Source organism: Protomyctophum bolini (genome assembly GCF_963924005.1).
Source record: "Protomyctophum bolini genome assembly, chromosome: 14".
In the NCBI taxonomy this organism is placed as follows: domain Eukaryota; kingdom Metazoa; phylum Chordata; class Actinopteri; order Myctophiformes; family Myctophidae; genus Protomyctophum; species Protomyctophum bolini.
The window spans coordinates 19,715,037-19,735,635 of record NC_137875.1 but is presented as its reverse complement, the minus strand read 5'-3'; the positions used below and the strand labels follow the sequence as shown (position 1 = coordinate 19,735,635).

At 46.2% G+C, this 20,599-nt stretch overlaps 1 protein-coding gene across 8 annotated transcripts in view; it reads right to left on the bottom strand.

Annotated features, from left to right (window-relative positions):
• Positions 1-20,599, bottom strand: part of fgfr2 (fibroblast growth factor receptor 2) — a 66,832-nt gene that overhangs the window by 33,614 nt on the left and 12,619 nt on the right. For 5 of the 8 annotated variants that reach the window (XM_080782344.1, XM_080782345.1, XM_080782341.1 and 2 more), the window contains exons 3-7: positions 18,363-18,647; positions 17,298-17,372; positions 11,680-11,849; positions 7,271-7,394; positions 89-279 (exon numbers count right to left, since the gene is read on the bottom strand). In XM_080782344.1, the coding sequence (XP_080638470.1) occupies positions 89-279; positions 7,271-7,394; positions 11,680-11,849; positions 17,298-17,372; positions 18,363-18,647 (845 nt within the window). Of the gene's footprint in view, positions 1-88; positions 280-7,270; positions 7,395-11,554; positions 11,574-11,679; positions 11,850-17,297; positions 17,373-18,362; positions 18,648-20,599 lie in introns of those variants that run through there. The other 3 variants (XM_080782346.1, XM_080782347.1, XM_080782348.1) reach the window with 3 other exon arrangements.

The window sequence follows — 20,599 nt, the reverse complement described above, 5'->3', positions numbered from 1 at the left end:
TAGCGCGCCACAGAATGCCGCGCTACGACCTTGCAGATCCCTGGAACAACATATATTTTTTTAAACGGCGGCCCCGGCGGGAACGTACCTTCAACACGTGGAAGTAGGGGTGTCCGTCGGGCGCGTAACGGCTGCCGTTCTTGGTGATGTGCTTCAGCCACTGGATGTGCGGCTGGGCGTCGCTGTACACCTTGCACACGAAGCGGGCCTCCTCCCCCACGTGCACCGTGGTGTTGGCCGGGAGGCCGGCCTGGAGGATGGGCCGGTGAGGGGAGCGCTCTATTGGGGAGAGGAGGACGGGGGGTTGTTTAATGCAGGGGTTCCTAAACTCTTTTGGCCCAGGTACCCCTAGGGTTTTTTTCCATGTACCCTCCTCCATGTACCATCCTCGCAACACTGATAAGCATATTTACAACCTTACATTTAGTTGCCATTGGAACTATTTGAATTTTAAAAAAATCACATTTATTTAAGATGCTATCTTAGAATAGATGTAGACCTATTTGACAGTGCAGAAACAGAATTGCCTTCCTTGATGCATCAATGACCATCAGCTGGTCACAGACACAGCCTAATTCAAAGTGACTGCATGGAGTCGGTTTCATTTCTATCCAATAAGCCCTTGAATATGATGAAATATGATGAAGGATTAATGTGATTATGGTAAACTCAAATATCACACATACTATAATTCACTGGGCTTGTAGATCGGGCTATTTTCTAAATATTTGTATACACATTTTTATACAAACTTGAAATGATACATTCTGCATAGTACGTGTGTACATGTGACAGGTACAGAGTTGTGACAGGGCCTGAGCTTATCTCGGATCCCAGCGGCGTTTAGAAGCTTCACGCAAAACAAAGAGGCTCTGGGAGTATAATCTCTTTACGAGATAAGAACTGAGCAGAATCTGTAGGAGGGGAAGGAAAGGAATTTACAAATAGTGCTTTTTATCACCTTCCCTCGAGGTTGTTGTTATGGCCTGATGCTGAAGAAAGAAAGGGGCCTGGTGTGTTTCGACTTTGTGGGCATTTAAGGGGTTAAGCAGAAATATGCACTAGTCTTGGAAAGTGAAACACCTTCACGCACGTACATACACGCACACACACACACCTCTCAAACTATCTGCATTCTTTTGCAAGCAAACATTGGGCCTGCGACTCCAAACAGAGCGAGACCTGTTGAACAATGCTCTCTTTCACACACAACCCCCACACCCCGCGCGCACACACACACACACACACACACGGAATGACATCATTCGGCCCAGGGCAAAGTGGTTGCCTTCCCAAAACAAAGCCTTGAGGTGGGTTAAGGGAATTAGTGTGTGTGCGCGTGTGTGTGTGTGTGTGTGTGTGTGTGTGTGTGTGGAGTATGAGTGCTTGAGAGTGGGGTCGGGGGTCACGGGGGGTTGGTCAGAGGCGGAGACTATGCAATGAGGAGGTACTGGATGTCTTAAGGATGGAGATTTAAAAGAGAGAGAGAGAGAGAGAGAGAGAGAGAGAGAGAGAGAGAGAGAGAGAGAGAGAGAGAGAGAGAGAGAGAGAGAGAGAGAGAGAGAGAGAGAGAGAGAGAGAGAGAGAAAGAGTTGAACCGATGGGGGAACTTAAAGGACCTATAACATAAAATTCAACTTTTTCAAATAATCTGCATATCAGCACCCCCACTACCTCAGAACATTGTGGTACTGCAGCTAAAACTGCTTTCAAAGTCCACAAAGAAATGCCAAGGCCTGGTTATATCAGAGTGGTGATTGAGGCTCAAACCATTAGAAATAACTTTGAGGGACATAGACCATATGATTATTAAATATTAAAAGCAGTTTTAAAATGCATGTTATTTGCGCTTTAAGGAACAGGACAGACACAGATGAGAGGAATCTTCCGTGTGTGCGCGTGCGTGCGTGCGTGCGCTCTACTGTCCATATGTCCATCAAGGCTGTTGGCTCCATCAGATCAGATAGATCAGGACATCTATACATCCTCTCCGCCTCCATCCGTGCATTCCTATGACTTTAACAGTGTTTATTTTATCCTCCTCTCTCCTCTTTTTACACCCCCCTCCATTTAGGCATTCTGTCCGTCTCTCTCAATTTTCAATTCAAAGGAGTCTCTGTAAGTCTCTCTCTCTTTGGAGAGAGTCCACAAGAGACGTACTGTATTTTCTTCCAAGTGGGGACCGCGCAAGCGGCTAGCGCCGTTACCTTTCACACACAATTACACAGAATCACACCGTCCGCTACACAGGCTACAGTAAACACATTTAGACACGTTTAACAAGGCTGGCTTGAGTGAGCCGCACCGCACCTGATGTCATTTTCCAGTTCGATCCAAACGTTTCGACAGTTACGAGCCAACGGTAAACACACCATGCGGCGTGAGAGGACTAGGGTTGGGATTCGTTAGGATTTTTACGATTCCGGATCCTTATCCCGGATCCCTCTTAACGGTTCCCTTAACGGTTCCTAATATTATTTTTTCCCCTTTTTTTCTGACATAGATTATGCTTATATTATAACTAACCTAACCAGGTACATAATAAACACAAATTAAATTATTAACTGTTGAGAGCATAACATTTTATGCTCTCAAGAGTTACATTATTGTTAAACACCCACATTACTTAATTTACAAGAAGTCTACACAATTAGAGAATGTAGAAGAATTGTCATTTTGATCAACATTGGCCTGTCATCTCTCTTATAATGGTATAACACAGCATGCAATTGTGGACAAAATCTGATCGGAAGATAACAAAATATTATTTTGTTTTGGGTCTTGAGAAGCTAAATGCCATCAGATGATGGTCCGTGGCTCAAATGACGAAATAAATAAATAATGGGCCTTGATATGAAATGGGTTGAAAACCACTGTCGTAGAGCACTGTCTGGCAGCGACATTGGCAGCTCGTACAGAGAGGCACTTTGGTCACTGGAATTCCCTCAGGAATAAATAGTATCTACCCATTTATCTCTCTCTCTCTCTCTCTCTCTCTCTGGATCCCTGACAGTACGACATCGGTCAGAGTTTCCTCAAACTGCTGTCTATAGCATTTGATGTAGGATTTCCACCGAGCCCCCCCCCCCCCCCCCCCCCCCGAGATGCGTGCCCGCCCATTTAGGATCTAAATCAATCTATCAATTAAGTCATTAGTGGGGTGTTTTCACGGTCGCTGGGCGGAGGGGGGGGGGGGAGGAGAGGAGAGGAGCGGTGGTGGTGGGAGAGAGGGGAGAGGGACACGGGGGCATTCCGTGGTATCTCAAGCGAGACCGGTGAACTCTGGGTAACCCGGTGGGGCTTGGCACGGAGAGCCCTCTATAGGGGTCAGGAAGGACGAGGTGGTGGATGCCAGCAGGGCACACGGGCACAGGAAGGCAGCAGCAGCATGGCGCCAGCGTTGAGTTTGAAGGCACATTTTGGTTTTAGTTTTTAGTCATATAGTCTCTGTTTTCATTTAGTTTTAGTCACATTTTTGTCACCTGGAATGTTTTAGTGTTTAGATTTAGTACGACTAAATGTCACTAAAATGTATTTCGGCGGGCCTTGATGCCGTCATAATGACAGATTTTACGCTTGCTGAAAATAGCGGATCTACAAGCTCACGACAAGCTCATGACGCGTCACAGTAGATCTGTTATTTTCAGCATGCAAACAAGTGTGAAATGACTTGTGTCTTTTACTTAGACCTATAATGGATCTCTTGTCCACTAGTCCCTTCCTATAACATTTTCTTCTAACTTTTATTTGTTGACGAAATTGTCAATGTATTTAGTTTTAGTCATCATAGCTTAGTTTTCATTTAGTTTCCATTTAGTTTTCGTCTGTGAAAAAAGGTAGTCGACGAAATGTTTTCGTCATGGTCGGCGAAATCAACACTGGCGAATGCCAGCAGGGCACATACGGGCACGGGAAGGCAGCCGCATGGCGCAGGAAGGCGTGCCCGCATGGCGGCCTGTCTGTCAACAAAGTGTGGCGTGGCGAACCGACTATAGTTGGGACTGAAGGGCCAGTGGGTGATTAGGCTGGAAGTGTGTGTGTGTGTGTGTGTGTGTGTGTGTGTGTGTGTGTGTGTGTGTGTGTGCGTGTGTGTGTGTGTGTGTGTGTGTGTGTCTGACCATGTCCTCTCTCCCCAGTGGCCAGTTTGAACCAGAAAAAGGCTGCTTTGACTGGGCTTTTAATGGCTGATCCGGTGTGTTATTTGGGCCCAAGAGACTGATAAGAGCCTTGTTCCCCCTCCTTTTTCTCCAGTTCTCCTTCTTCCTCCTCCTCCTCCTCCTCCAGTAAGATGGAGTCAAATGAAGCAAGAGGTTGCAGGGGGGGTGGGGTGGGGTTTAGTGGCCCGTCTGGAGCCAGATGGGGGGAGCGGGGGGCTTTACTGCTGTGCAGTAAAACAGAACCCCAAAAAGGAAAAAAACAACAGAAACACAGCAGTCTGATGGAGAGCTTTTGGCTGAGCCCTGGGTATATTATATACAGCACGGCAAAGCAGGGGGCCGGCTATAAGGGAAGGGTGGACAGCGTTGTGTGTGTTTATTTGCATGTACCTCTCTCGATCTGTGAGCGTGCGTGCGTGCACACTAGGGCTGCACGATATGGACAAAATGTCTTATCTCGGTACTCATGCCAAATAAATAAGATACGATATAAAGATACGATATACGATATTACCGTTAAAATGTCATATTCTATATTGTAAGTGTTGCAACATAAAAAACTATAGACATAATTACTCACGATATATCGACGATACCGTCGCCTTTTTGCAATACTGACATGGCGCATGTTCACACCTCGATAACGATACGGTAACAATATATTGTGCAGCCTTAGTGCGCGTGTGCTTGCATTCAACCACGCAGCTTGCAAGTTGACCGCGTCTCACAAAAGTGATCGACTCTCATGTTTTGGGCAAACCCTGCAAAACGACAAATCCAAAATGGTGTGTAGCGTGTAAAAGGACCTCAGTTCAGGTGAGGACGATGTGAGGACAGGAAGGAGGGGGACGAATCCCCCCCTAGAGGGTCTATATCTACATTATCTATGCCCGGTGGCGGTGGGGACACACGGCGTCACGTGACTGACCTACTGGCACTAGAAGTACAGATGTCAACAGCTGGTGCTTGTGTGACCAATATAGGTTATCACTTATCAGCGATCAATAGAGTATTGACAGAGGGGGGGGGGGGGGGGGGGTCGAGGAATAGGCTTTGATGTCCATCGACCCGCTTGGCTTGCATAGCGGTGCCACAGTGAGGCCAAGGAAAACCCCGCTGTCCATTTATACCAAGCAGTGTTGATTTTGGTTTTAGTCATAGCCTTTTGAATAAAGTTGAATTCATTCGTTCGAGTCACATTTTTAGCCATCCGAAATGCCTTAGTGTTGGTCTAGTTTTGGTCGACTAGATGTCATGCGATTTTAGTCGACTAAATCCACAGTTGTTTTTTTGTCGACAAAAATGCATTTTTGGCGGGCCTTGATGCCGTTCGTAATGGCTGATTTTTTGCTTGCTGAAAATATCAGACCTACAAGCTCACAACGCATTGTGTGCCATTGTGTGTCCCATCACATCTAGTTTTTATTTGTTGACGAAATTGTCAATATATTTAGTCTCAGTTTTAGTCATAATATCTTAGTTTTCATTTAGTTTCCATTTAGTGAAAAAAGGTAGTCGATGAGCATCTTTCGTCATAGTATTAGTCGACGAAATCAACACTGGTACCAAAGAGCAAAGCTGTTCTGCACACACATACTATAAGCCTGTAAGTGCACACGTGTGTGTGTGTGTGTGTGTGTGTGTGTGTGTGTGTGTGTGTGTGTGTGTGTGTGCACGCACAGATTGACCTACAATCACCCCACTTCTGCAACAACCATATTGATTTTTTGCAAAGTGAGCAGAAAAGGGTGTCTTTACATGGAATGATCCAAAGGTCACAGCAGGCTGGGGTTGAGTGACTTGGGTCTGAACTTGCCAGAATAATACTGCTGAGAGCAGCAGTTCTGTTTGCTCAGCGACACACACACAGGGTTACAAAGCGACGCTCACAAACAGTACATGGAAATCTGTCTTTAGTGCTCTGCTCACTTAACGTGCACTAAGCGTGTTTGTGCACGTGTGTAATTTCAGTGTTGATTTCGTCGACTAAAAATACTATGACGAAAAATGTTCGGCGTCTACCTTTTTCCACTGATGAGAACTAAATGGAAACGCAATGAAAACTAAGCTGCACTGATTAACTCCAAGACTAATTATATTGACAATTTCATCAACAAATATAAACTAGACTAAAATGTTAGGAAGGGACTAGTGGACAAGAGATCCAGTATAAGTCATTTTACACTTGTTTGCATGCTGAAAATAGCCGATCTAGTGCGGCAAGTTTCAGCAAGTGTAAAATCAGTCATTACGACGGCATCAAGGCCCGCCAAAGTACATTTTAGTCGACTAAATCAACTGTAGATTTAGTCAACTAAAACTAGACTACCACTAAAACATTTCAGGTGACTAAAATGTAAACTATTTAGTTTCTAACTAAATGAGACTAACCCTAACCCATAACTAAAACTAAAAAAACTAAATCAACACCCTGCACTCAAAGTGAAAATACCACATACGGCATGCTGTGCATGCGTGTACGCGACAGTATACACGGAGAACCGGACCAAGTCGTTCGGATTAAATATAATCCCTACGCCTCCCCGAGTGCTTCGAGCAAAATAACATTAACAAAATTAATGATTTGAAAATATTGACTGCGTTATGTAAAACACACACACACACACACAAAAACTCTTTTAAACTGGTAAAAGACTTGGCAGCAATCTGTTCCCAGCACCTGCTCTCTACAGAATGCACCTGGGGGATCAAACACTGCACGCTCACGCACGCACACGCACACATATACGCACGCAGCCACGCACGCAAGCACGCACGCACACTAGATATTAGCATTCTAAGAATGTGCATCCCCGTTGACAGCATAAGACCAGCGGATATTCCATTTCCGTTTTTTAACGGACCGCTGCCAGAGTGTTATGAGCGCATACAGGACACAATTGATCATCAATCAATATTAAAATAGGAGATCTACAAGCTTGTAGATCGGCTATTTTCACTAGTTTGGGTTGCGGGGGAGACATCAAATCTCTCTTTTAGGTCACGGGCTAAAAAGTTTGGTAACCATGGCCCTTATGCATCGTCCCACCCCTCCCTCTCTTTACGCTTTCCCCTCCACAGCATGCAGACAGACAGACGGGTGTGGTACTGACCCACTACGTCCAGGGTGTAGGTGTGGTTGATGGCTCCGTACTGGTTCTCCACCAGGCAGGTGTAGTTGCCCTTATCCGACGGCACCACACTCTCCATGATCAGAGTCCAGTGCTGGCTCCGCACCTGGAAAAACACAGGGAGACCAACCAGTGCACTGGTGTTATAGTGACGTCAAAGACACAACACACACAAAACACACACACACACACACACACACACACATGGGGGATTGAAAGGTGAGTGCTGAGGCAGCGTTCACACTGGAAAACAATATTAACGCTGATGACAGGCTGATTTCCGTGGAATGTCTGGGCAACATGACGCCGCCTTCTTATGAGCCTGCGGCTCACCTTGACCGCTGGGAAAAGAACTAGCCTACTGATCTATGGGCTTTGCAATCCTTTGAAGAGTTTTACCCTGTGCAATTTAGTTTTTTTTTTAATGGCAGGAATCACACAAAACATTGCTAAAATAATGTTTAGAAGTGATAGTGATGATTTGCATTTGTTTTAAAGCACATAAACTATGGCGGACATCGATATTTTGGTCAAATGTGAAAACATTTTCAATAATCTGTCTTTTTTAATACGAAAAAACTACAAGTTCACAAGGGTCGTGGCACGCTCCCGACATGCGTTGGCCCGACATGCGTTGGCCTGACATGCGTTACGTCGTGCTTGCGGTTAGGGTTAGGTTAGGGTATTTTTTACAAATACGTTTTGAGCCACCACACATATAGCCTATGGAATTCCCAGGTGTTAACCAACAATAGCCACCAGCACACACAGACACACACAGACACACACACACACACACACACACACACACACACACACACACACACACACACACACACACACACACACACACACACACACACACACACACACACACACACACACACACACACACACACACACAGTGAAGCAAGACTATTGCTACTGTTTGTGTGTATGGCATTGGCAACAGTACAATAGACTGACATTACCTCACAGGGTAGGGCACAGGTACGGCTTTTGTCCAGCGTTTTGTTGACAAAAAAATGTTGCGGTTTCTAAAGGGTATTCAACTGGTTGAGTGACTGGCACATTGTCTGCAAGTTCCCGCCACACTTTGTCGCTCTTTTACGTCCGAACAGTAATGAAGTCTGCTGAAAGCCCAGGCGAAGGCGCGGGGGGGGGGGGAATAAATTAGCAGATATAATTCAACATAAACTGCTCCTGCATCCATTAGACCGAGAGGCTGGTATTAAATATTTCAACAAGCCTGTGACGTCTGGTGTCTCTAGTGGTACACAGAGGAGTCGCCCAATAAAAAATAAAAAAAGACAAAAGTGGAATGAAACATTTATATTACTACAGGTAGTTCTTTTGACCAAGCAATTGGTTGAAATAGGCTCTCCAGACGTGCTGAAATGAGCATGACAGCACACCTAGCCGTTAATAGAAGATTTGAGGACCAATTAGTCATTAGTCATTAGTTATGTTAGAAATATCATCAGATGTGCCGATTAGTGATTAGACATCAGTTGTGCCGATTAGTTATTAGTTTCGTCACAGCAGCAGCATTATTGGCTTACAGGCATGGAACAAACTAAGACAGGGCAGCTATACGCTCTTTATTTTAACATCTCACATTTTCTGAGACGGTACTTCTTATAAAAAGGTTGAGAACCACTGGTCTGTGACATTATGACTCCAAATGTGGGCAAGCTTGGTTTCAGCCTGACCAGTCTAACCACTGACTTGTGACTTCCATTATAAAAAGAAGCATAAAACATAATGTGAAAAATTAATTTAGTGAAGGCACTTCTGTGGCACACGCACACAAACGCACACGCACACACACGCACACACACACACACACACGGCTAGCCACGCCATAAAAAAAGACTCCAGTCCAAACAGACGTCACTGAGGAGGAATTCCTGACGTTCAGATTAAACTCTAGCACTTTTCGGGAGGAAATAAAACATTTGAGACTCAGTCTGGACCATACTTTCCCATGACATGCAGAATCAGGTATTTTCAGAACAAATAAATCTGCTTAAAATGTTTCACTTTCCCCGAATACAGATTGGGCTTTTGGGGCGAGAAGACAACTTTCTTTTTCTTTTCTTTTTACCAGGGAGACAAAGATCTCTTGTTCTGACCACAACAATGTGCATTTATAGATAGAAATCTAAATGCCCTATTTTATTGAATAAACAATTGAAATGACGACCTCAGACCTGTCTATGATTGTAGAATTACAAGCAATGATGCAACATCAAGTATGTGTACACATGTTAACCCATGAAGACCTGGTGACATGATTCTACAAATGTCTTCTAAAATCACCAGAGTTTTCTGAAAAAACGTTTCTATATCAATGGTTCTCAAACGATTTCATGTGAAGGACCACAAAAATTATATGTATTTGGCCACCGACCCACATCTGAAAATATGTTGTTCCAGGGAAAGATTGGAGTAAAAAGCGTTCGCTGTGAAAGAATATACATTCAAGGATTTGTGGCCTGCAATTGTTCAAAACAATAGCAGGTCTACAAGCTCGTAGCACGGCACTCGGTGCTGCGCTACGAGCTTGTACAGCAGATCTGCTAATTTTCACCAGCTAAAGTTTAAAATAATGGTTAAAGTGGTTGAAAGCTATAAAGGTGACACGGATGCGTCTTCAGGTCTAAATGGGTAAATATTGGGCCAACCATATACTTTGTCTGTATCCTGACTTAGGCTAACTGTCATTTGCCCATTAATGGTTTCGAGTGACTCGTTGATTACACTGTTGCTCGGTTTTATGGTGAAACAGCAAACAGAGACTCTGCCGTGTTGCATGTTTGCAGAGAATATATTGTTTAAACTTTAACCAGCTCTGCAATAATAGCACGTATAAATCACTCACACTTCACATTTCATAACAATAGGCCTCACGCACTGAGCTGTATATAAGCCTGTGGGACCAGTTCCCCATGCTTTTGGAGTTACCTCAGCATTCTGATCTCAAACTCACTTCAACTCTTGACTCTACCTTTTTCCTGTCTTGCTCTCTACGTCACGGTCCCGCTGCGTTGTTTAACACTTTGCAGTCGCGTTCTTTTCGTCTGACGGGCTGTGAGGGCCGGCCGAGAGCCTTTTCGGGGGTTACAGAGTATAGGAGACGCTATCCCGGCGAGATCATGAGGCACACGGGTGGAACAATCCCAATTTCACAGCAGGCTGGAGGAGCCATGCGCTCCTCTCCTCTACTATCAGGTTTCCCAGTCAAGGGTGGAAAGGGGGATGGATGGGAATTTCTGTGAGATAGGGTATATATACAGTATATATACATTTTCACCTGGCCGAAAAAGGGACGCCAGGTTAAAAGTGTTTAAGCACTTAAACCCCAGAGGAACGTCCTACAAAGAACTCTTCCCCACATGCAGACAATCTACAGGTAATTTCCGCCCATTATGACATGCTGCACACAATAGGGACGCTAGGGTTCATGTGATTAACAGTTAAATTAACCCCTTGTATTTTTGCCATACTGCAAGACCACGCTTCCAATGAGCACAACTTACAAAACAATTACACAAGTACTGTAGTGTCCTGTAGCGTAGGTACTGGTAGCGCCGTTACCTACTATATAAAAACTGTTACCTTTCAGAATGAAAATGGCACAAGTAGGTTGTTCTATAAATGTCTCTGTACTGTGTACGTCCGTAATCCACGTAACTCGAGAACCGTTGGCCCCACCGACACGCGTTCCACACCCCCACAGGGAGTGCAGTGCCCGGTGTCGAGTCCGTCGCATAGCCGGTTGTCCGGACTCTGGACCCGATTACCCCTATATCTCCATATCCCTGGAAAAACATGGTTTCTGCGGCCAAATAAAGATAATTCTGGGGGTCCTTGACATGAAAAGGGTTGAGCACCACTGACATAGAGCCATAGGGTTTTCTAAAGGTTGAGCACCACTGGTATTGAGACATAGGGTTTTCAGAAAACTGTTAGGATTCAGAAGACATTTGCTCTGGAACTCTCTGCCCTTGGCTCTTAGGGGGCTAATTGTTTTGATGACCCGTTGTTTTTTCATGTTTTATTGTTTCTGATGTCTTGATGTTTTGTTGTTTTGATGTTTTTTTATGATTACTGTTTTATAACCTGCCTGTAAAGCACTTTGTAACTATATGTTTGGAAAGGTGCTATATAAATAAAATTCATTCATTCATTCATTCATTCATTCATTCATTCATTCATGCGGTCCTCTATGATATGTATGGTTTTACTGTCTAGTCCCCATACCTTGAAGCCTCCCATGCGGTCCTCTATGATACAGTATGTATGGTTTTACTGTCTAGTCCCCATACCTTGAAGCCTCCCATGCGGTCCTCTATCATATGTATGGTTTTACTGTCTAGTCCCCATACCTTGAAGCCTCCCATGCGGTCCTCTTGGCGAAACGGCCGGCTGTTCTTCAGCCAGCGTAACCTGGGCTTGGGGTTGCCTCCCGCTGCACAGCGGAACTTGACGGTGTTGGCGGCCGGCACCGCGTGCAGCTTCTTCTCCATCTTCTCCATGGAGGTCCAGTAGGGGGCGCCTGGCGGGAGGAACAAATGACTGGGGGTCAGCGCGGGAACGCTAAACATTATTAGTACCAAGGCTGCACAATATATCGTATGGCTATCGAGGTAGGTATGAACACGTGCAATATCAGTATCGCAAAAAGGCAACGGTATCGCGATACAGATATATCGGCCACTTCTAAAGCCAGCAACATCCCTCTGTTTTAGCCTGTGCCCCCTCGGAGAAAAAAACCCCACCACTCCCTCTGTTATGCTCCTGTTGGTGTGTGTGTGAGTTTTCAACTCGACTGGAGAAGCTTGAGTCTCGATAAGGCAGATATAGGCTACCCTACAGAGCGAGGGACCGAGGAGAGTTAGTTAGTGTGCATCGGTCCAAGGACTTTCTCAGCTACTAGCCAATTTCCATGTTGCAGTTTAGTGTTGTTTTTGTCGACAAAGAACTATGACAAAAAATGTTCGTCGACTACCTGACTAACTAAACCGAAACAAATGAAAACTAAGCTACGATGACTAATGAAAAAATTAAAACTAGACTAAAATGTTAGGGAGTGGACAAGAGATCAAGGCATTTTACACTTGGCAAAACTTGGCTGGAAATAGCCAATCTTGCATTGTGAGCTTGTAGATCGGCTATGTTCAGCATACATGTAAAATCAGCCATTAAGGCCCGCCAAGATACATTTTAGTCGACTAAATCAACTGTAGATTTAGTCGACTAAAATCTTATGACATTTAGTCGACTAAAGCTAGCCTAATACTAAAACATTTCAGGTGACTAAAATATGACTAAACTAAATGAAGTTTTATTCCAAAGACTATGACTAAACTATAATCTAAATGTGCTGCCAAAAAAAACACAGCGACACACACACACACACACACACACACACACACACACACACACACACACAGAGCACACAAAAAACAACACGCATGCTTCCCCTCCACCAGGCTCTGCGGGGTGTCGCAAAAAGGGAAAGGGGAGAAAAAAAACAACATTGGTTCAGAGTGGAGAAATGTGCTCGGGCGTTGCCAAGAGGGCTAACTAGACCATCACATTCAATTTAATCTCATTCCATTTAGCAGCTTTTTTTTCCCTTCCACTTCCTCCAATTAGCATAGCTTGCGTGTTTATCCGCCCGTCACTTGGCTAAGATATGGATGGTGGGGGCGGGGCCAAAGGATACTTATCACCCTTTGGAAAATCATTACAGGAGCCATCGGAAGGGAGAAAATTAATGTCACGTTTCCCTAAGATGTAGGAATGTCAGAGCCCTGCATTGCACACTTAGCACCAGATTACATCGGCTCGGAATGCTTATCTCTCCTGCTTGTTGCCCGAATCTATCACCTTGGACGTGTTTCGTGTATGCCCACCCCTATGTCGATCTCTTGACACTGAGCTGGATCCCTGCTCTCTCTCTCTCTGTGTCTCCCGCACACACACACACACACACACACATGCATACACACACACCCGTCCGTTCCATCTGCACCTGGGAGCGTGATTGCCTAAGCAGATGGGGGGCTCGGAAGGGAAGAGAAACTGGGGAGAGTGAAAGAACAACAACAACGCCAATGCCCCCCCCCCCCCCCAGCCAACCATTGCTTCCTCTCCATGTAGCAGGAGGACAAGGGAACAGAGGGAATCGTGGAAATCCCATGAAAGGAACACTGCTACCTACAGTATGGGCTGAGCTCACGCCACACAGTGACATGTTGCGTCTCTCGCCCATGCACGTACCATCTCTTATTAAGCCTGATTTATACCCAGTAGTATGACACTGTCCCAAACTGACAATAGCCAAAATACACGCTCATGTGATGCATTGTGAGCTTGTGGATTGGCTACCGGTATTTATGCTTATACACTCACTTAAGAAGCTATTTCCCCCCCCCTCTCCTCCTCCTGAACATTTCTCACCGCCTGTACAATCTGCACACTATCAGCCACCTCCTCACACATCATTTTCTCTGTCATGCCCACTGGACAGGACAGAACAGGACATAAGACAGGACATAAGACAGGAAAGGACACAGGACAGGACAGGACAGGACATAAGACAGGACAGGACAGGACAGGACAGGACAGGACAGGACAGGACAGGACAGGACAGGACAGGACAGGACAGGACAGGACAGGACACAGTTTGATAGTGAGGTCAGTAAACAGTGATCTTCCTTCCGGAAACGGGAGAGTGCTTGAGCTATAATTAGCACACGGCTCTCTCTCTCTCTCTCTCATCTTCTTCACTCTCGCTATCTGCACCACCTCTCTTTTTACTCCGCATCCTCATCCACCCACACCCCCACCCACCCGCCACCGCGTCAGTCCACTCTGGCTGTCATCGCCCCCATCGGTCCATTCAGAAACAAGCGCAGACAGATTAAGTCGAGGGTGACCCGCCGGGCCCACGCCGTGAGACTGTCTCTCTCGGAGGCTGACCTCTCGACCCCAGACTGGCAGCTGGGGTCAGAGGATGAGGCGGCCGGCACATGAAAAGTGAGCGTCCGTCGTTTCCCATGCTCTCCCCCATCCGGAGGAGGGGGCAACAGCACTTCAAACGACGGCAACCCCCCGCCCCCGCCCCCTCCTCCAAACCCCTGTCCAGATGAGGCCAAAAACTCTCACCATCCAACCAGCTAGAGCTTCCAGGAACACCCTCCCCCTCCCTCCCTCCCTCCCTCCTGGCCCCTGCAGCAGCCCTCATGTGTCCGGAACTGGGCTCACGGCTGTTTACGCTTTTAGATGGGCCTGCCCTGGGGTGAACTGAGGTTATCTAACCCGAAAGCTCATACGAGTCAAAACCATTTAAGTCTGGACGGTTCCCTGCACGAGATGCAGTGCCCGAGTGCATCTCAGCGGAAGCAAAATCTCTCTCTCTCTCTCTCTCTCTCTCTCTCCCTCTCTCTCTCTCTCTCCCTCTCTCTCTCTCTCTCTCCCTCCCTCTCTCCCTCTCTCCCTCTCTCTCTCTCTCTCAAAGCTGAGCTATATACCACGGCATAATATACTCTCCGGCCTGTTGCAACATTACGTGGTTGTTTGTTAAACGGGAGGTATATACACTACACGGAGAATGAATGTATGAGATAATGTATACCAGCTTAGGGTAAACACAGTGATAAACATGCAAGTCATCCATTGAATGCCGAGCTCCTTCCAACCTTGCGGTTGAATGATGTCATCATAACGCTATAGTACTACCAAACCGCCCATTACACCCCAACGAACAGCCTGGGTTCACGGATGGAGAGCCTTCCGTCTCCTCTAATAACACTGCTGACGTTGTCCAAAGACCCCCCCCCCCCCCCCCCCCCACTCGCCACGGCAACAAAACTTTCGCCTCCCTTGTTATTTTTTATGAGGCCACGTTGTTCAATCAAAAAGGGGGAAAAAAATAAAAAATTAGTCAAATCAACGCTTTCTGCTCAGCAGAGACTAAAACTCAGCCTGTTTTTTTGTTTGACACCACGAGAGCATATATAACGCTGCATTCCCCACTCTCGCTCCCTCCCACGCATACATACCAGTGTTGCCATGTCCGTTTGTTATAAGCGACTTTGGGCATGTTTCGCAATGTTGTATAAAACAGGATTTAAATTAAAGCGGACCCACCCCATCTGAAAACGTTTTATGCCAGGGACCCACACGCATGATTTTAGTAAGAAATCTAAAAGTTCAAAATTTTTGGGAAAATAGCCCATGTATGTGCCTGTTTAAAAGGTATAAGGGCTCACTTCTTTTGGGCTTGTCTTCATAGACCAGGTTGCTTGTTTCTCTCGCAAACCCTGGCAACCCCCCCAGCACTCCTCGGGCCTGGTGCCAGAGCTCGACGCCGTGTGCTCAGAGAACAGAGCTGGTCCTGGTCCAACTGTCTCTCTCTCTCTCCCCTCTCCACCCAGTCCAACTGTCTCTCTCTCTCCCCTCTCCACACAGCATTCCTTTCTCTCCCCCACAATTTTATATAATAATAATAATAATAAAATAAACATTGTCACTGTTTTGGTGTTATTAAACAGAAAATGAAATACAAAGTAAAGACAAAATGTACAAGCAAGGACGGCGAGAGCCTTGTTTTGTTTTCAACCAGCTTTAGAACCGTCAGAGTCATTACTCCCCCCCCCCCCCCCCCCATTCCGTCTCCTTGCCAAGTCCCACCCGCTACATTTAATGGATTTCAGGCAATTACAGTCAGCCCAAAACTGGAGGGCGACTCACAGTGAGACGCAGTGTGCGTGTCGAGAATTTTAACAAGATGTGGAAGCCCTCATCTTCATTTCAGCACGATTTTGGTTGTGTGCGTGCATGCGTGTGTGCGTGCGTGCGTGTGTGCGTGCATGCAAAAGCGAAAATTAACACATCACTAACTGAGACACATGCATATGCATACAAGTAATTATGCTTCAGGAAACAAAACTCTCTCTCACACACACACACACACACACACACACACACACACGGACGCACACAAGGGGGGGGGTAAGTGGGTCCAGATGGGCGTCTTTCATAATGGATGAGCCCAGCTGACTGGCTGGCTGGCTCCATGGGGCCTGACTACCTGAGACACTGGCTGAAGGAATGTAAGGAATTCACCTTCCCTGGAGCACGCACACACACACACACACACACACACGCATGCACACACACACACACGCACACACACACACACACAGCACAAACTTCACCACCCACCCACACACCACCACCACCACACCACACGCTCCAAGCCTCAGAGTGTATAGGTCTAGACAGGAATGCTACGCTATATAGAACAGCAGCAATGTGAGTGAAGAGGAGGAGGAGGAACAGAGCTGATACAAGTCTGGATGGAGGGGTGAATCTGTGACCCGCTGCACAGCTGCCTTGCCTTGCCCCCCCCCCCACACACACACACACAATCGCCATGTCTTTACTGCGCTAATAAACACTGACAAAGCTATAAGGAGATTACTGTGATTCAGGGATTAGGCCCCTTGTGGAAGTCTTTGACTGGTCGTTTCGGTGAGGCATTCCGTTATGATGTTTTGACGTGCTATTAGGGAACCACAGCTACAGGAGGAAGTGATAGTGGAGGAGGAAGTGATAGTGGAGGGGGGAGGGAGGGGGGCGTCCAGGAAACCTCCCCAACGTCCGTGTCCGTGAACTCGGTTCCTGGACACCCGTGTTGTAAATCGGCCATTACGACGGCATCAAGGCCCGCCAAAATACATTTTAGTCGACTATATCAACTGTAGATTTAGTTGACTAAAATATTATGATATTTAGTCAACTAAAACTAAACTAACATTAAAACATTCCAAGGTGACTAAAACTAAATGAAAACTATTCAAGAGACTATATGAATAAAACTAAAATCTAAATTTGCTGTCAAAATCAACACACACACTGCTGTGGTCTGTATATACGTGATGATGAGAGCGCTAGCCGTGTGTCTTTTCGTCAGCCCCATGTTGATACTCACTGATCTGTTCTCCGTCAGCCCCCGTGTCCTCGGACCTCTCAGTGTCATCTTCATCATCCCCCGACGAGATGGCATCTGCACAGAGCAACCAGAGGGTTACTGCCATCTCTTACGCTTCACGCCCCCGATTCACGCTTATAGTTTATTGTACGCGGGTGTCCCGCATTGAAAGTATAGCAGATCTACAAGCTCACAGCGCGTCGTAAAATCTGCTGTTGTCTTAACGTGGGACACCAGCGTACGATGGTGCGATCATATAGGCATTACACTCACGAATAAATGCCCTCTCTTTGATGTGTGTGTTTTGGAATAACTATGTGCTGTTAACGTAGTGTAAAGAGTCATTCAAACTAGGCGATGTACATGATCAAACAATCTAGTGTTCTTGGGACAGATTCTTCAAAAGGAATCTGGGTATTTCTGTTGCTAAACCATTCATTATTTATTTATTTTAAATAAAGAAAACAAAACTAATAAATACATGAACTCGATTTTGATATTAAAAACAATCAAACTCACTCGTCCATCCCTAATAGAGCCAGACCATCATCACAAACATATTCTGTCCGGAATAACGCTCACAAAAAAGTCTAGTGTTCTATGAGATGATGGATCAATCTCTAGTGTTCTAGAGATGATGGATCAATCTCTAGTGTTCTTGAGAACCATTTTTAGAAAGAATCTCGTTATTGCTAAACCGTTCCTTGTTTAAACTATTTTAAAGAAAGAAAGAAAACAAAACTAAATATATAAACTCGATGTTGATATCGATGATGACTGTCAAAAATCTAACTCTCGTCCAACACTACTTAGCCAAACTATCATCACAAACATATTCCGTTAGGTGTACAATCCAAACACACACACACTCCATGATACCCTCACAGGTACACACACACACACACACAGACAGACAGAGAGAGTGTCCTTATCCACTCAGTATAGGGTGGGGGGCGGCAGACCTGCTGCCTCTCAGTCTCTTCCTCCAGCTGTCACCGTATCATCGCCCTACCCTGTCCCTGTCCTCGCAGGCGTGCGACCGTGCGTGCCTCGTCCCCGACTCACCTGTGACGTTCACTATGAAGCACACCGTGTCCCTGCCCATGCTGGTGCAGGCGTACAGGCCCGAGTCCTTGTGCGTGGCGTCACGGATCTGCAGCACCTCTTGCTCGATGAGCGTGCGGTTGTTGGCGCCCAGGGAGCTGCCGTCCTTGGTCCACGTGATGGTGGAGCCCCCGCCCTCCGCCGTGGACGCGGGCAGGGGGCAGTTGAGCTTCAGCAGCTCCCCCGGGTGGAGCGAGCACACGGTGGGCTTAGAGATTTGGTATTTGTTGTTGTTCGGCGCCGCCTCTGTAGAGCGGGGGGGTGGGGGGGGAAATCGGGGTCGAGGGTTGGAAGGAAGGAAGGGAGGAGTGAAGGAGAGAGGGAGGGAACAGAGGAAGGGTGCATGGAAAAAAGAAGGAGGGGAGGACAGGCAAAAAGGAGGGGAAAAAAAGAGCCATAGTGTAAGAAGAAAAAAAAAACACCACATAAATCCCAAATGGATGCATTTCAATCAACGAGTCATATAGAAGAGAGCAGGCAAATCCTCAGTGTTCATTTAAGCAAATGGATGAATATTCAACCCATTTTATACTCTCAGAGATTTAATTGTAGGGCCACTTCACCACTTTTCAACCTACCTTCATATAATTGGTCCTCACTAATGTTCATGCTAAAATGCGACAAAAAAAATTCTACTTGCTCTCATATAGGAGGGCTGTGGGCAGTTCAGAAACCCGTCCACCAGTGACATCATCAATGGAGAATCCAAGCTAATAGAAACTGCAGGCTTTTCTATTCCTGAAAAGTTGCAATGCGAAAATGGAAGCCATCGTTCTCACGATAATACAAATCTAAATGTTTTAAAAAATAAAACAAAATCTGCCTATCGATGATGTCACTGGTGGATGAGTTTTTGAACTGCCCACAGCCCTCCTATGAGACACAGACCGAGTAGAAAAAATGCGTGGCACTGGTGTTTTATCACGAACATTAGTGAGGACCAATTATATGAAGATACGCTGAAAAGTGGTGAAGTGGTCCTTTAAGCCGTATATATGCATATAATGCAGATCTAGCTATTTTAACTATTTCTGGGGGGGAAATCTGTGTTCACCTACAATGGCAATGTCCCAAAATTAGGGACATTGCCGGGTTGAAAGTGGTAAAATGAACACTGGGTTTAATTTGCGGGTTAACAGTTTTGCGGTGCATGTTGTATAACTCCGAGTAGGAATAGTGAAGGCTCATTCATAGTCTGGATTTTCGGTGGTGAGGTGACCACCGCTCCGGTGGTGAGGTGACCACCGGAGATGAAATAACGTTGAGCGGTGGCGAGTAAAAACAGAGAGAAGGGCTGGGGCGGTGGTTTGCTCTTCACCGCGGCTTGTGACGTCATGTTGTAGTACGGTGGTCACCCCGCCACAGGAAATCCAGACTATCAATGAGCCTTTTAGAGAGTGGCGACACGCTTTGATCTCGCCGCAAAGCGGGTGCCTATGGGCTATAGTTCCAAACATTGGAACTATCCCATTGAGATAGAATGAGCACTTCCGCATTCCATTGTTACAATGGGAGTCAACGATAGTGTTGCCACTCTCTTATTCCACCGTCACAGTGTGATGCATGTTGTCAGTTAGAAGGAGGAGGAGGAGCCCTCCACATGGAGAACACCAGTGTCCAGTGAGTGTGTGTGGTGCAGCAGTGGTTCTCAAAGTGAAGAACACAGGGGGTGTCCGGTGGGCTAAAAAGTGTCACATTTGGGTTTGAGAACCACTGTTCTACAGCGAGTCTGGGCATGCAGTGACGTTATACGGCCATAGCAGAGCGGGGGGGGGGGGGGGGTGAGAGGCAAACACACACATGAAACATTTACAACAATAAAGAGCTTTAGATATATAGGCCCCGCCCCCAAAGTTCCTCACCCCCTTCAGCAGAGATGCCAATGCCAAGCAGTCAGCGTGCGTGTGCGAGTGCGAGTGTGTGTGTGCGCATGAGCAGAACAGGAAGATTTCCACACAAAAAACTGATAAAAACTCCAGTCATCTGCCCATCAGAGAGGAAAGCGGCCAGAAAGGTCCAAAACGGAAGCGGTTACAAGAAGGGGAGGGGGAGGGGGGGGTAGGGGAGGGGCGTGTATACACGTTCTTCTTTTCTGTTTGCGTTTGCTTTTCTCTCTATTTTTTTTTCACCCCAGGTTTTTGACAGTGTGCCTAAAGCTCTGAAAACCTTGACCCGAGCGTAGCCTGACTCTTCTGTTT